Source organism: Macaca fascicularis, chromosome 6 (assembly GCF_037993035.2).
Source record: "Macaca fascicularis isolate 582-1 chromosome 6, T2T-MFA8v1.1".
Classification (NCBI taxonomy): Eukaryota; Metazoa; Chordata; class Mammalia; order Primates; family Cercopithecidae; genus Macaca; species Macaca fascicularis.
Genome location: NC_088380.1, coordinates 157,620,413 through 157,636,881, shown reverse-complemented (window position 1 = coordinate 157,636,881; position 16,469 = coordinate 157,620,413). Strand labels below are relative to the sequence as shown.

General features: G+C 38.5%; 1 protein-coding gene across 2 annotated transcripts in view; it reads left to right on the top strand.

The window, feature by feature from the left end:
* Nucleotides 1-13: 13 nt before the first annotated feature.
* Nucleotides 14-16,469, top strand: part of DCTN4 (dynactin subunit 4) — a 45,075-nt gene continuing 28,619 nt past the window's right edge. For both annotated transcript variants that reach the window (XM_005558287.5, XM_005558286.5), the window contains exons 1-4: nucleotides 14-174; nucleotides 2,540-2,610; nucleotides 5,422-5,600; nucleotides 11,583-11,626. In XM_005558287.5, the coding sequence (XP_005558344.3) occupies nucleotides 40-174; nucleotides 2,540-2,610; nucleotides 5,422-5,600; nucleotides 11,583-11,626 (429 nt within the window). In that variant the 5' untranslated portion in view covers nucleotides 14-39. The remainder of the gene's footprint in view (nucleotides 175-2,539; nucleotides 2,611-5,421; nucleotides 5,601-11,582; nucleotides 11,627-16,469) is intronic.

The following is a 16,469-nucleotide window of genomic DNA, read 5'->3' as shown; positions in this document are numbered from 1 at the left end:
TGATGCGGCGGGAGGTTCGTCGGCTCCTCCCTCCCCAAGATGGCGTCGTTGCTGCAGTCGGACCGGGTTCTCTATCTAGTCCAGGGAGAAAAGAAGGTTCGGGCCCCGCTCTCGCAGCTCTACTTCTGCCGCTATTGTAGCGAACTGCGGTCGCTGGAATGTGTGTCTCACGAGGTAAGGGAGTCGCCCCATAGCGAGTGTGGGGGGTGGGGGGCGCGGCGTTCCTCCTAGTCACTGCCACCAGCGGGCTGGAGCTATTTTCCTTCCTTACTGATTGGTTATGTCTTCCGTCACTCGGCTTTGCCTGCGATTTGATTTGCTTATAATCTGTCACTTGGAAAGGAGGAGCAGCCTCGGGTGGGGCTGAGAGGATCTTCTGGTTCTAGAGCGGCCTCTGATTGGACAGACTTGACTTAGGGACCGTGTCTGTCTCCGATGGGGCTTTGTAATTGGGTGGACTACAGAGAAAGGTCTGGGGGTGCTTAGTTCAGTTCATTAGAGGGGCGAAAAACTGCCTTTCCAGCTTTTATTGCGAGGATGGAGGAAGGCGCAGGCGTTCTCATTCATGGTTCTCCCATCGTGGAAGTTCTGCTCCTCTTTTGTCCAGAAATTGGGCCCTCCTCAGACTGCCCTTGCCCTGTTCCTGACTCAGGCCAAGGCCCGCAGCCGGGGAGAGGTTGGGGCGGCGTGAGTTATGTGCAAAGCCCTCAGGATACAGTATGTCATGTAAGAAGCTGAAAGTGTATTCATGGAGCTAGAGAACGATCTGTCCTTCCCTGGCATGAGCGGGCGTCCGAAGTTGGATTTTTCAAAAAGAAGACGACCCCGGCCAGTAAAAAGTCACCAAATAACAAAACCCCAAAACTTCTGCAGCGCTTGGCACATCTTGTTTATTCAGTAGGCTTAAGGGATTAAAAGGCGAGTAAGACATAACATGCGCTGTTTAATAAGCCATAGTCTAGTGAAGAAAAAGCTGATAGTAATAATAGTTGCTGCTTGTTCGATACTTGCTATATGTCATGTGATTTATGTAATCTTCTGTCCAAACCAATGAAGTGGATACCTTTAAGAAAATTTTTTTTTACAGGTAGAGAAACAGATACAGACTGTTTGCTGTAAGTCACACAGCCAGTAATTTGGGGGTGGGAGGGAGGGCCTGGATTTGAATCTAAACAGCCTAACTCAGAGTGTTTTTTACTGAAGATCCCGGGACTGTTAAAATAAGTGCACATGAAAACACATACTATAAACTATTTAATGTGTTATTAATAACTTATTTTATTGAAGATACTTTTCATAATAGAAATAGTCAAGAAAAGCAATAAAATAATACAAGAAAAATCGTAAAAATATGGCATTGATTTTTCTTCTTATCTCCATTAGCACTTTCCTTGTGTGTATCTCCTTGATGATTCCCTATTCCAGCTCCACCTCCAGAATTTATTGGATCATATTCTTCTGTGGTGAACAGAGTGCTCAGTCTCCATGATCTGTCTCTAAGGGTCTCTTCAATTAGGACATCCAGTCTGTGACAGCATCTTTTACAGCCTGATGTGTACCTGTGATGTGGAGGCCATTAGAGTTTAGGGAAAGATGAAGCTCTGAGGGCTGGGGCAGGCCGTGGACGTTCTAATGGAGAATCTGGATCTGGAGCTGCACATGAACAGACAAGCAGAATATGGAAAGGGGGCAAAAAGGAATGATTTGTATTTTGCCTTTTTTGATGAGTCAGTGCAGGTACTAGCAATACTGTATTTTGTGTTCCTGGAGATTATTTGAACAACAACTTTATTAATCTTGTCAAATTGACCTGTTTATAGCAAATGATGAAAAAAGTCAGTTTCTGTCATAGTATTTATGTTCCAGTGATTGTCTCTTCATTTGCAGGTGACTAGAGTTCTGTAATTGTCAAATAGGACCTACATTAAAGAAAATAATTATTCAGACTTTGAAAAAGTAAAATGAACTTAATTTTTTGACTCCCAGTTTTTTTAAGTACAATAAGACTGTCCCATTAATTTGTTTAAGAATCTCTAATTGGTTGGCTGTGGCTGACTATGTAAATATTTATGCTTTCCTTGAGTCAACCTGTATTACTTCAATAATGAGAAATCTTTAAAAAAATTTCCTTCAACAATTAAAGTATGGTCAAGTTTTTATAGTCATATAAAGCTAGCCTAGACAGGAGGATATTTTATCACAACTTTACAAATTGAATTGTTTTATTAAACTCTTCATTAGATTATCATAGAATTCTATGGAGTTCAATTGGAAACTGTAGATTGTTAAATAAACAACTTTCAACACATAAAATCTCAATGATGGAATAGGAGAGATGAGAAAAATAGAAGGGTTTTTTAAATCCAGAAGGAAAAAAAAACACACAAAAACAAAAAACAGGTGACTGAAGAATAAACCCTAAGCTGAGAACAGTCTACCTTCTGCTACAGTATAACATATTTTAAAATTCACTATTTGACAAGACATATACACAAGTTAAACTGAGTTCTCCTCTTTCTTTTTTCTTGTTTCCTCCTAGGTGGACTCCCATTATTGTCCCAGTTGTTTAGAAAATATGCCGTCGGCTGAAGCCAAACTAAAAAAGAATAGGTAAGACCTGGATATATATATTTCTTTCCCTGTTTTCCTTGACTGTTCTCTAAAATAGCTGGTTGAAAAGACACATGGGCCAGGCATGGTGGCTCACACCTGTAAACCCAGCACTTTGGGAGGCTGAGGCGGGGATCACGAGGTCAGTAGATCGATACCATCCTGACTAACATGGTGAAACCCTATCTCTACTAAAAATACAAAAAATTAGCTGGGCGTGGTGGCACGCACCTGTAGTCCCAGCTACTTGGGAGGCTGAGGCAGGAGAATTGCTTGAACCTGGGAGGCAGACGTTGCGGTGAGCCACGATCACACCACTGCACTCCCGCCTGGGCAACACAGCAAGTCTTTGTCTCAAAAAAACGGCACATGAAATTAACTTTTTTAACCAGCTCTTTTTCATTTTTAAGCATCACCATTGGCAAAGATTAAATGTCTTTTGATTTTTGAAATAGATTTTCTACTTTAGAACAGTTTTATACTTCAGAATTATGGTGAAGATAGTACGGAGAGTCCCCATTTACCTCACATCCAGTCTCCCCTATTGTTAACATTTTACATTCGTGTGGTATATTTGTTACAATTAATGAACCAATAAACTACATTTTATTCAGATTTCCTTAGTTTTTCCCTAGTCTCCTTTTTTCCCAGGATTCTTTTCAGGATATCACATGATATTTAATAGTCATATCTCCCTAGGCTCTGCTTGGGTGTGGTAGTTTCTTAAAATTTCCTTGGTTTTGATGACCTCAAAAGTATTGAGGACTGCTCATGAGGCATTTGATAGAGTGTCATTCCATTAGGATTTGCATGATGTTTTTTTCTCATCAGACTAGGGGAATGTATTTTGGGGAGGAGAGCCACAGAGATAAAGTGCCATCTTCCATTACATCGTGTCAAGGGTCAATACTTAAGACTTGTCACTGTTGGTGTTAACCTTGATTATCTGGCTTGAGCTAGTGTTTGTCAGGTTTCTGCACTGTAAAGTTACTGCTCTTCCTTCTTTTTTGTACTCTCCTCTTTGGAAGGAAAATCACTGTCACAGCCTATACTTAAAGACTAGGGAATTATGCTCCCCTGTCCTTAAGGACTATCTGCATAAATTATTGGGATTTGTAATTCTTTTGCATGGAAGATCTATCTGTGTCTTCTCCCCCCATTTATTTTTTAAATCACTTACTTATAGGACAGTGGGATCATGAATATTTATTTTACACTTTGGGGTGTAATCCAATACTACTTTATTTATTTATTTATTTTGTTCAAATTATTTCAGCTTTCGCCATTGGGAGCTCTTTCAGTTGACTCCTAGATCCCTTTGACATACCCCCATCATTAGGGGCAGGAGAGAGTTCTCTGTTCATTACTTCGATCATTTTCTTACCAGTACTACAAGATACTCCAGACTTATCTTGTGTGTATGTTTTGTGTGTGTGTGTGTGTGTGTGTGTGTGTTTGAGACTGAGTCTCACTTTGGCGCCTAGGCTGAAGTGCAGTGGTGCAGTCTTGGCTCACTGCAGCCTCAACCTCCCGGGCTCAAGTAGTGCTTCCACCTCAGCCTCCTGAGTAGCTGAGACTACAGGCACGTGCTACCACACCTGGATAATTTTTGTATTTTTTGGAGAGACAGGCTTTTGCCATGTTGCCCAGGCTGGTCTCCAACTCCTGGGCTCAAGCACTTCACCTGTCTTGGTTTCCCAAAGTGCTAGGATTACAAGTGTGAGCTGCTGTGCCTGACTTCATTTTGTATATTTTCTGTGTCAGTCTTAACAGTTGTTTCTCCAAGGAGCCTTAGTTCACTTTATTGGAGAATAGTCTTAGGAACCAAGGTATGGCTGCTAGGCGTGCTCATTGCTACAGGATGGTGTTTAGTTTTTAGCTTGAAGTGAAAGTCCTTTTGCTATTAGTCACACCCCCATACCCTGATGGATGTGAACCACTATTGTTTGTCTTTCCTGCCCTGAGAAGTAACCCCTGATAACCAGATACTGTTTTATGTGCTTTCCACAAATTAATTTTTATCATTTGATCCTAACGCTTTCTTGTAAGATGAGTACTATTACTATCTTCTTTTAATAGTATCCAGATGGCAGACTATAACAGATAATGCAAGTTATATTATAGAACAGAACTTCAAGGCAAGTACAGGACTACAGGTGAAATCTCGATAATCTGTGGTGGTAGGAGAGTTAAAAGCAAGAAGACATAGGGACCTCCTAAAGGAGAAATGTTGGCTGAGCACTGGGAAGAGTAGCATTTAAGGAGAGAACAGAAAGCCCTGAAAATGTGCTGCTTCTGAACCATTCCAGTTTGACAGCATTGTTTGCTTTCTGTTTCAGCTCTCTGGCACAGCAGTCAGTTATTTTCCAAATCCAGTTTCACAGCTTCTTGTATTGTTGACTCTAAATTTTCTATGGCACAATTGGTCTGTCATCTCTAAAGTTACAAGCTGTGACATTTCTCCTTTCCTCAGAAATTTTTGTGATCAATATAAGCATAAAAAGAGTCTGGAATCGTAAACTCCATCTGTTAACAATGATTCTCTCTGTGGAGTAGGATTAGGTTGGGCTCCATTTCTTACTTTGGCAATAACTGCATATTTTTTAAAAGTGATGAACATATAGTACTTTTGAACTATTAAAACAAAGTTGGTAAGAGACCTGCAGAGTGTTACTGTTTTTTCTTGAGAGGTACTTGTCCTTATATTTATTCTCTCTTGAATTCCTAACACCTGGAACAATGTCTGGCACATAGTAGGTGCTTGATAAATATTGGTTAAATGAATGAATGGTTGTGTTTGTCATGTCACAGATGTGCCAATTGCTTTGACTGTCCTGGCTGCATGCACACCCTCTCTACCCGGGCCACAAGCATCTCCACACAGCTTCCAGATGACCCAGCCAAGACCACCATGAAGAAAGCCTATTACCTGGCATGCGGATTTTGTCGCTGGACGTCTAGAGATGTGGGCATGGCAGACAAATCTGTAGGTGAGTGAGGTGGACTTCAACATGAAATTTTGTGCAATTGACAGTGCTATAATTGCCCATAGATTATTATTTCTGTAACCTGTTGGGGCGATAGGAGCTAATAACTCTTCTGTGTTCCCATATTTTCACATTTATAGACCTTGGTGTTTTATCCGAGATTGGATAATATTTAGTTTTCTTGGACTTAATAAAATAGCTTTTTTAAATCTGGTACTTTCTTGGAATCAAAATATTAATGCTCTTCATGAAAAACAAACATTCATGTTAAGACATCGTGGATAAAACTAAAAGATAAAAATGACAAACTAAGAAAAATAGTTGGGTCTTATATAACAGGCTAAGGATGAATACTTAAAAATGAGGAACACTTGTAAGTCAATAAGAAAAAGACTTACTAGGAAAACAGGCAAAGGATATGAACAGCAGTTCTCATAGTAGAAATAAAAATGGTCAATGAATATGCAAAAATATATATTCCACTTCCTTAGTAATCATGTAAATGCAGATTAGACCTTCCGTCTATTTGGTACAACATGTTTAATCTGGTTGTATCAAGTGTTGGCTAGAACATGGGAGAATAGTTCCCTCATACACTACGGTAGTCTATCTTGGAGACCAATTTTAAAACACTTATTAAAATTTTAAATTGCTTATATCTTTCTGCCCAGTAATTCCATGTCCAGGTGTCTGTCCTGGAGCATTCACACGTGTGCTCAAAAACTTTTATATATATGTATATATAATGTTTATCAGTGAAAGAGAAAAATTGTGTATGTTTGGATTTAAGACCACCTAAGGCATTATATACCTCCATCATTTGAGTGTTTGAGTGTTTTAGAACAGAGATTGCACTTAATTTATCAGGAAACTTTATTTTACAAATTCTGTATTTTGTGGTTAACATCAGAGAGTGGAAACATTCTCTGAACAGTCAGTTCAAAATCTTGAGTTGCTTTTGATTGAAGTGATCCAAAGTTTAAAAAAAATTAATAAAATCTTGAGTTGCTATTTATGCTTTATATAAGTAGTAGCATCACTAACTCTCTATTTTTTTTCTGAAAGTTTCATTGTTTAATTTTCTTTTTTTTTTTTTTTTTTGAGACAGAGTCTCGCTCTGTCACCCAGGCTGGAGTGCAGTGGCCAGATCTCAGCTCACTGCAAGCTCTGCCTCCCGGGTTTATGCCATTCTCCTGCCTCAGCCTCCCGAGTAGCTGGGACTACAGGCACCCACCACCTCGCCCAGCTAGTTTTTTGTATTTTTTAGTAGAGACGGGGTTTCACCGTGTTAGCCAGGATGGTCTCGATCTCCTGACCTCGTGATCCCCCCGTCTCGACCTCCCAAAGTGCTGGGATTACAGGCTTGAGCCACCGCGCCTGGCCTCATTGTTTAATTTTCTAAAAACATTTTAAACTTGTAAAAATTCTCATTTTGGGATTTTCATAAAAAGTATAGCTTATTGACTAATAATTGGGGAAGCTCATAACAAACTCATTATATGTCATTTGACATAACTAAAACGAAGCAGACTGGCTAAAACCTTTCCATATATTCTCACACAATTTGGAAGTAATTATGGGTGAAGTTCTTTAGATTCAACTATGTTCTTAAAAAGTTAATCCTTGATTCTGTTGAATTTACTCTTTGGTTTAGAATGCTTTGAGCTGTTGATGGTTTTTCTGACTTTGTACATTGAGTTGATAAAATACATACTCTTTTCAAAAACAGAAAGTTAAATAAGTGTATCTTAGTTCCTTAAAAAGCTCATTGATGGGTAGCTGTTTACCTGAAGTGTGACTGAAACTAGAAAGATTCTGTAACATCTTTTAAAATTGCCAGTAAGTGTTTATGTGTATATGTTTTAGTGTCAGTATAGGAGATGTTAGAATTTATCAAAGAAAGTAAGTTAAATGTTAAAAAGCAACCTCAAAGTGGCATAAGGTAGGCCTCAGTGAATTAAAGTATTGTTTTTTCATGTTTGTGTTTTGTGTCTTTTTATCAAGTGAAAGAAACAGCCCAGAAATCCAAGTAGATTTCTCAGTTTGTTACTCTGTTAGTGAATGTTTTATGCTTTTTGGATTATGAGTCATGAAGATTGGAGAATTTATATTTCAGAACTATAAACTTACACTGGCTTCTAGAACTCCATCTCCTCTGGGGTATCTCAACAGTGATAATTGAATACCAGGAGTTCTTAAAGAGTACAGATAATTTCATTTCCTCCATGATGTCATTGGTATCTTAGAAGCCCTGAAACCACTTAAGTTAGAACTATTTGTTTATTTATAAGTACTTGTCTGTAATGTACAGAGAAAAACTTACAATGAGATTATTATGTCTCCCAAATTGCTATTTAGAATAAATTACCAGTTCAAAAGAAGCAATTAGATAAAATATTCAGACATTTAAAAATATTACAACTGAAACATTTCTTTCGCATAATTATTTTTGATGATTGCCTTAAGTGAGGCAACTTCTAAAATATTATACTAAAATGCTATTTCTGCCATTTCTTGCAAGAGGATACAGTGTCACCTTCAGCAAGGTAATTGAGTCCTTTTTGTTTTGAAAAAAGTGATTTTATATGAAATATGTATATTCATGTACTTACCACCCAATTTAAGAAATGAAACAGCCAAAACAGTTTAAGCCCTTCCCCCTACTTTATCTGTCTTCCTCTCTGCCCGCTAAAGATAATAATCACAATCCTGAATTCAGTGTTTATTAGAGTCCATGCATGTCTTTATACTTCTCCACATGTGTATGTAGCCACAGACAAATAACATTTTTCGGTTTTAAGCAAATGGAAACATAATGTATATATCCTGCTACAACTTTATTCTATCAACATTATGTTTTTGATACACAGTTGACTGCTGTGTGACTTACCACAGTTTACTTATTCCATCTTCTCTTGATGAACATTTAGGCTGTTTTCATTTTCTTTGCTTTTGAAAAAACAGAACTGCTGGAATCAATCTCGTATGTGTTTTCTAAGGCACAAGTATAAGGGCTTTTCTATATAACGAAGTAAAATTGCCAGTCATAAGTTGTGTACATCCTTAGCACTCCAAAATGGTTTAGCAGTCTTTGCTCCCATTAGTAATATATAAGAGTAAACTACCTGTTCCTCCAGTTTTTTGTCAGCTTATAGTATTTTTGGACTCTAAAATGTTTCCAGACTGATGGTTGTGAAATGGTATCTCATTATACTTTTATTTTTGCCTGTATTTGGTTAGCTTTATCGAGATATAATTTATGTATAATCAAGCTTACCAATTTTAAGTGTGGAATTCTGTGATGTTTGACAAATGTGTAATCACATAGCCACCACCATAATCATGATATACAACATTTCTGTCCCGCTAGAGAATCCTCATGCCTCATTGCAGTCAGTTTCTTCCCCCGACCTCCTTGCCCCGATTAGACTGATACGCTTTCTATCACTAGAATTTTGCCTTTTCTAGAAGTGTATATAATTGGAGTCTTATATTACAGACTTTCCTGTCTGTCTTCTTTTATTTAGCATAATGCTATTGAGGTTCATCTGTGTTTCTTCTTTGTATTATTTCTTCTTACTGTTGAGTAGTATTCTGTTGTATGGACATACTATAGTTTGTTTATTCATTCTCTACTTGATGAACATTTGGGTTTTGGGTTTTGGCTTATATGAATAAATGTGCTATGAACATTTGCCTATAAGTCTTTGTGTGAATATATGTTTTCATTTTTCTTAAGTGCCAAGGAGTGAAATTATTAGGTCATAGGGTCAGTGTATGTTTAATTTGTCTAGAAGCTGCCAAACTATTTTTTTTTTTTTTTAAAGTAGAGATGGGGTTTCTCCATGTTACCCAGGCTGGTCTCCAACTCCTTGACTCTAGCAATTCTCCTGCCTCAGCCTTCCAAAGTGCTGGGATTAAAAGCATGACCCACTGCACCCGGCCAATGCCAAACTGTTTTCCAAAGTGACTGAACAATTTTGGATCCTCACCAGCAAATTAGGAGAGTTCCAATCCCTTGGCAATGCTTGCCATATTGTCAGTCTTCCCCATTTTAGCCATTCTAGCACATGTACAGCAGTACTTCACTGTGGTTTTAATTTGCATTTTCTCATTGTGTTTATTTACCAGCCATGTATCTTTCGTGAAGTGTCTGTACAAATCTTTTCCCCACTTTTTAACTGGGTTTTGTTGTTGTTGGTTTGTTTTGCTTTGGGTTTTTTTTTTTTTTTTTTTTTTGAGACTTTGAGACAGAGTCTCGCTTTGTCGCCCAGGCTGGAGCGCAGTGGCACGATCTCGGCTTACTGCAAGCTCCGCCTCCCGCGTTCACGCCATTTTCCTGCCTCAGCCTCCAAGTAGCTGGGACTACAGGCGCACACCACCACGCCCGGCTAATTTTTTGTAATTTTAGTAGAGACGGGGTTTCACCGTGTTAGCCAGGATGGTCTCAATCTCCTGACCTCGTGACCCGCCCACCTCGGCCTCCCAAAGTGCTGGGATTACAGGCGTAAGCCACCGCGCCCGGCCTGCTTTGGTTTTTTAAACTAAGTTATAAGAGTTCTGTATTCTGGATACACGTGCATTGTTGAATATATGTTTTGCAAATATTTACTCCCAGTCTGTGGCTTGCCTTTTCCTTTTCTCAGCAGTGTGTGTTGAAAAACTCAAGTTTCTAATTTCAGTGAAGTCTAATTTATCAATTTTTTTGTTGTATAAAGTTTGTGCTTTTTGTGTCCTATTAAAAAAACTTTAGCCTAAACGCGGTGTCACTAAGATCTACCTGTGTTTTCTTCTAAAAGTGCTGTAGTTTTAACACTTACATTTAAGTCTTACTCATCTCAAGGTAAATTTTGTAAATGTTGTGAAGTAAGGGTCCTTTCGGTTTTTGTTTTTTGAGGTTTTTGTTTAGTTTTGTTTTTGATATGTGGATATTCCATTGTTGCAGCACCATTTGTTAAAAGTATTCATTATAGTCTTACTTTCAGTACTTTCAGTTTTCTTGAATAATCTTTTCCTTTGTGATTTATGCTGTGTGCTGCTTACATAAGAAATTCTTCTCTAAGCCAAGATCATAGAACGTAGAAAATGCACGGTGTTACAGATGAGAGCAAAGTCTCCAGAGTCAGACTGAGTTTGAATCAACCAAAACGGTTTAAGCCCTTCCCCCTACTTTGTCTGTCTTCCTCTCTGCCTGCTAGAGATAATAATCACAATCCTGAATTCAGTGTTTATTAGCATCCATGCGTGTCTTTGTACTTCTCCACATATGTATGTAGCCATAGACAAATAACATTTTTTTACCAGTTACTCTCCGTGTGACTTTGAGCAAGTTATTTAACATCTCTGAGCCTCAGTTTCCTCATATATGAAATGAGACTAATAATAAGAGTCCGTAGCTCAGAGGGTTGTTATGAGAATAAAAGGAAATGTAATACATTTCAAGTGCCTGGCACAGTGGCTGTGCATTAGTCATGGTGGTGGTGGTGATTGTTATCACCATCATTAGATGTTTTCTTTTTTTTGAGACGGAGTCTCGCTCTGTCACCCAGGCTTGAGTGCAGTGGCCGGATCTCAGCTCACTGCAAGCTCCGCCTCCCGGGTTTACGCCATTCTCCTGCCTCAGCCTCCCGGGTAGCTGGGACTACAGGCGCCCGCCACCTCGCCTGGCTAGTTTTTTGTATTTTTTAGTAGAGACGGCGTTTCACCGTGTTAGCCAGGATGGTCTCGATCTCCTGACCTCGTGATCCGCCCGTCTCGGCCTCCCAAAGTGCTGGGATTACAGGCTTGAGCCACCGTGCCCGGCCCATCATTAGATGTTTTTTAAAAGTTTTGTTCTGACCATTATAGTCTATATAGTTATATAGACCATTCTGGTCTGTATAACTTATGTTTTAAGTTTCATTTTATGGCCTACAGAAGACTCGTTTTATGAAAATAAAATTATCACATTATGAAAGTCTTGTTTAATATTCTTTTATTTTGTAGCTAGTGGCGGTTGGCAGGAACCTGAAAATCCTCACACACAACGGGTAAGTAAAGGGTGATCAGAGAGAGGGGATGAAATCAGAAAAAAATTGAGTAAAAGACTGAAGATCTTGCATTTTATCAGTGGATATGACCTGTGTTTAGAAGTCCATACAGTGCTCCTCATTGTAAGACATTGAAATTACACTGTCACTTTTTTCCAGGTGACTTAAGATAATGGAGAATCCTAGGTGTAGCTTTAGTTCTGTATTTGAATTGTGCATCAGGAAAAGGAACCAAGTTTTTGTTTTTTCTTCACACACCCACTAGTGAGTTAAGGTTCCATTTGTTCTCAGATACTCTTAGAAATGTCATAAACAGCCAGGTGTGGTGGCTCATGCCTGTAATCCCAATACTTTGGGAGGCTGAGGCAGGAGGATTGCTTGAGCCCAGGAGTTCAAGACCAGCCTGAGCAATATAGTGAAACCCCATCTCTACAAACAAATTAAAAATTTAGCTGAGCATGGTGGTGCATGCCTATAGTCCCAGCAACTCAGGAGGCTGAGGTGGGAGGATTGCCTGAGCCTAGGTTTTCAAGTCTACATTGAGCTATGATCATACCACCACACTCCCATCCTAGGCAGCAGAGCAAGGCCATGTCTCAAAAAAAGAGAAAGAATGAGGTAGAGACAAATGCAGTAGCTTATGCCTATAATCCCCATTACTCAGGAAGCTAAGGCAGGAGGATTGCTTGAGGCTAGGAATAAGTATTTATTTTTATACACATCAAAGCTATACATCTACACACAAGTATTTTAAAATATATGCAAAATATAATATATTTTTTCTCCGAGTAAGAAAGATATCTAAACTAGTAATAGTTGATGCCTGTGATGAGTAGAAAAGTCAACTTGGGCATAAGGGATAAAAGAGAAGCTTTGCTTTTTATTCTTTTCATTTGTATGGTGTTTGAACTTTTTTCTTTTTTTGTTTTTTTGAGACAAGATCTTACTCTGTCACCCAGGCTGGCATGCAATTGCATGATCACAGCTCACTGCAGCCTCAACCTCCCAGGCTCAAGCAATCCTCCACTTCAGCCTTTAAAAAAAAATAGGTTTTTGAGGAACACATGGTGTTTGCTTACATGGATAAATTCTTCAGTGGTGATTTCTGAGATTTTGGCATACCTATCACCTGAGCAGGGCACACTGTACCTAATGTATAGTATTTTATCCTCACCCCCCTCCCAGCTTTTCCCGAGTCCCCAGAGTCCATCGTATCATTCATGTGCCTTTGTGTCCTCATAGCTTAGCTCCCTCTTATGAGTGAGAATGTATGATGTTTGGTTTTCCATTCCTGAGTTACTTAGAATAATGGTCTCCAACTCCAGGTTGCTGCAAATGCCATTATTTCATTACTTTTTATGGCTGAGTAGTATTCCATGGTGTATATATACCACATATTCTTTATCCACTCGTTGATTGATGGGCATTTGGACTGGTTTCCTATTTTTGCAGTTGTGAATTGTGCTGCTATAAACGTGCGGGCTAGTGTGTTTTTCATGCAGTGACTTCTTTTCCTCTGAGTAGATACCAGTAGTAGGATTATTGGATCAAGTGGTAGATCTACTTTTAGTTCTTTAAGGACTCTCCATACTGTTTTCCATAGTGGTGTAGTAGTGTACATTTTCACCAACAGTGTAAAAGTGTCCCCTTTTCACCAGATCCATGCCAGCATCTATTTTTTTTTTTTTTTAATTAAGGCCATTCTTGCAGGAGTGGTTTAGATCTTCATTTCCTTGATCATTAGTGATGTTGACCTTTTCTTTATATGTTTGTTGGCCATTTGTATATTTTCCTTTGTGAAATGTCTATGCATGTCCTCTGCCTGCTTTTTGATGGGATTATTTGTTTTTTTCTTGCTGATTTGTTTGAGTGTCTTGTAGATTTGGGATATTAGTCCTTTGTTGGATGCATAGTTTGCAAAGATTTTCTCCCACCCTGTGGGTTGTCTTTTTACTCTGCTGATTATTTCATTTGCTGTGCAGAAGCTTTTTAGTTTAAGTTCCATTTGTTTTTGGTTTTGTTGCATTTGCTTTTGGGTTCTTAGTAATGGAGTTTTTGCCTAAGCCAATGTCTAGAAGGATTTTTCTCATGTTATCTTCTAGAATTTTTATGGTTTCAGGTCTTAGATTTAAGTCTTTGATACATCTTGAGTTGATTTTTGTATAAGGTGAGAGATGAGGATCCAGTTTCATTCTTCTACATGTAGCTTGCCAATTATCCCAGCACCATTTGTTGAAGAGGATGTCCTTTCCCCACTTTATGTTTTTGTTTGCTTTGTCAAAGATCAGTTGTCTGTAAGTATTTAGTTTATTTCTGGGTTCTCTATTCTGTTTCATTGATCTGTGTACCTATTTTTATTCCAGTACCATGCTGCATTGGTGACTATAGTCTTATATTTGAAGTTGAGTAATGTGATGCCTCCAGAGTTTTTCTTTTTGCTTAATCTTGCTTTGGCTATTTAGGCTCTTTTTTGGTTCCATGTGAATGTTAGGATTGTTTTTACTAGTTCTGTGAAGAAGGATGATGGTATTTTGGTGGGAATTGCATTGAATTTGCAGACTGCTTTGGCAGTATGGTCATTTTCACAGTATTAATTGTACCCATCCATGAGCATGGGATGTGTTTCCATTTGTTTGTGTTATCTATGGTTTCTTTCAACAGTGTTTTGTAGTTTTTCTTGTAGAGGTCTTTTACCTCCTTGGCTAGGTATATTCCTAAGTGTTTTGTTTTTGTTTTTTGAGTGGGGTTTTTGCGGCTGTTGTAAACAGGGTTGAGTTCTTGATTTGATTCTCAGCTTGGTCTCTGTTGGTGTATAGCAGTGCTACTGATTTCTGTACATTGCTTTTATATCCTGAAACTTTACTGAATTCAATACTTTTTTTTCTTTTTTTGTGATGAAGTCTCGCTCTGTCAGCCAGACTGGAGTGCAGACTCCAGAGTGGTGCAAACTCGGCTCACTGCAACTTCTGCCTCTCAAGTTCCAGTGATTTCTCCTACCTCAGCCTCCCGAGTAGCTGGGATTACAGGCGCCTGCTACCACGCGTATTTTTAGTGCAGATGGGGTTTTACCATGTTGGCCAGGCTGGTCTCGAACTCCTGACCTCAAGTTATCTGCCCACCTTGGCCTCCCAAAATGTTGGGATTACAGGCATGAGCCACTGCACCCAACCTTTTATTGAATTCATTTATCAGATTTAGGAGCTTTTTGGATAAGTCTCTAGGGTTTTCTAGGCATATGAGCATATCATCGGCAAACAGCAACAGTTTGACTTCCTCTTTACTGATTTGGATGCCCTTTATTTCTTTCCTCGTCTGATTGCTCTGGCTAGGACTTCCAGTGCTGTGTTGAATAGAAGTGGTAAAAGTGGGCATCCTTGTCTTGTTCCAGTTCTCAGTGGGAATGTTTTCAACTTTTCCCTGTTCAGTATAATGTTGGCTGTGTGTTTGTCATAGATGGCTTTTATTTAAGGTATATTCCTTCTATGCTGATTTTGCTGAAGGTTTTGCTCATAAAGGATGCTGGATTTTGTCAAATGCTTTTTCTGTGTCTATTGAGATGATCCTGCAATTTTTGTTTTTAATTCTGTTTACGTGGTGTATTACATTTATTGACTTGGGTATGTGAAACCATCCCTGTATCCCTGGTATTAAACCTACTTGATCATGGTGTATTATCTTTTTGATATGCTGTTGGATCCAGTTAACTAGTATTTTGTTAAGGATTTTTGCATCTATGTTCATCAGGGATATCTGTCTGTAGTTTTCTTGTTTTGTTATGTCCTTTCCTGGTTTTGGTACAAGGGCGATGCTGAATTCATAGAATGATTTAGGAAGGATTCCCTCTTTATCTTTTGGAATAGTTTCAATAGGATTGGTACAAATTATTCTTTGAATGTCTGATCGAATTCACTTGTGAATCCATCTGGTCCTAGATGTTTTTTTGTTGGCAATTTTTTAAAATTAGCATTTCAATCTCACTGCTTGTTACTGGTCTGTTCAGAGTTCCTGTTTCTTTCTGGGTTAATCTAGGAGGGCTATATATTTCCAGGAATTTATCCATCTCCTTTAGGTTTTCCAGTTTGTGTGCATAAAGGTGTTCATACTAGCCCTGAATGATCTTTTCTATTTCTGTGGTATCAGTTGTAATATCTCCCATTTCATTTCTAATTGAGCTTATTTGGATCTTCTCTCATCTTTTCTTGGTTAATCTCACTAACATTCTATCAATTTGGTTTATCTTTTCAAAGAACCAGCTTTTTGTTTCATTTTTCTTTTGTATTGTTTCTTTTGTTTCAATTTCATTTAGTTCTGCTCTCATCTTTGTTATTTCTTTTCTTCTGCTGGGTTTGGGTTTGGTTTGTTCTTGTTTCTCTAGTTCCTTGAGGTATCATCCTAGATTTTCTGTTTGTGCTCTTTTAGACTTTTTGATGTAGGTATTTAATGCTATGAACTTTCCTGTTAGCACTGCTTTTGCTGTATCCCAGAGCTTTTGATAGCTTGTGTCTCGCTATTATTCAGATCAGAGAGTTTTTAAATTTCCATTCTGATTTCATTGTTGACCCAGTGAGCATTCAGAAGATTATTTAATTTCCATGTATTTGCATCATTTCGAGGGTTCCTTTTGGAGGTGATTTTCCATTTTATTCCACTGCTGTCTGAGAGAATACTTGATATAATTTCAGTTTTCTTGAATGTATTGAAACGTGTTTTGTGGCCTATCGTATTTTCTATCTTAGAGAATATTCTATGTGCTAATGAATAGAATGTATCTTCTGCAGTTGTTGGGTAGAATGATCTGTAAATATCTGTTAAGTCCGTTTGCTCTAGGGTATAGTGTAAGTCC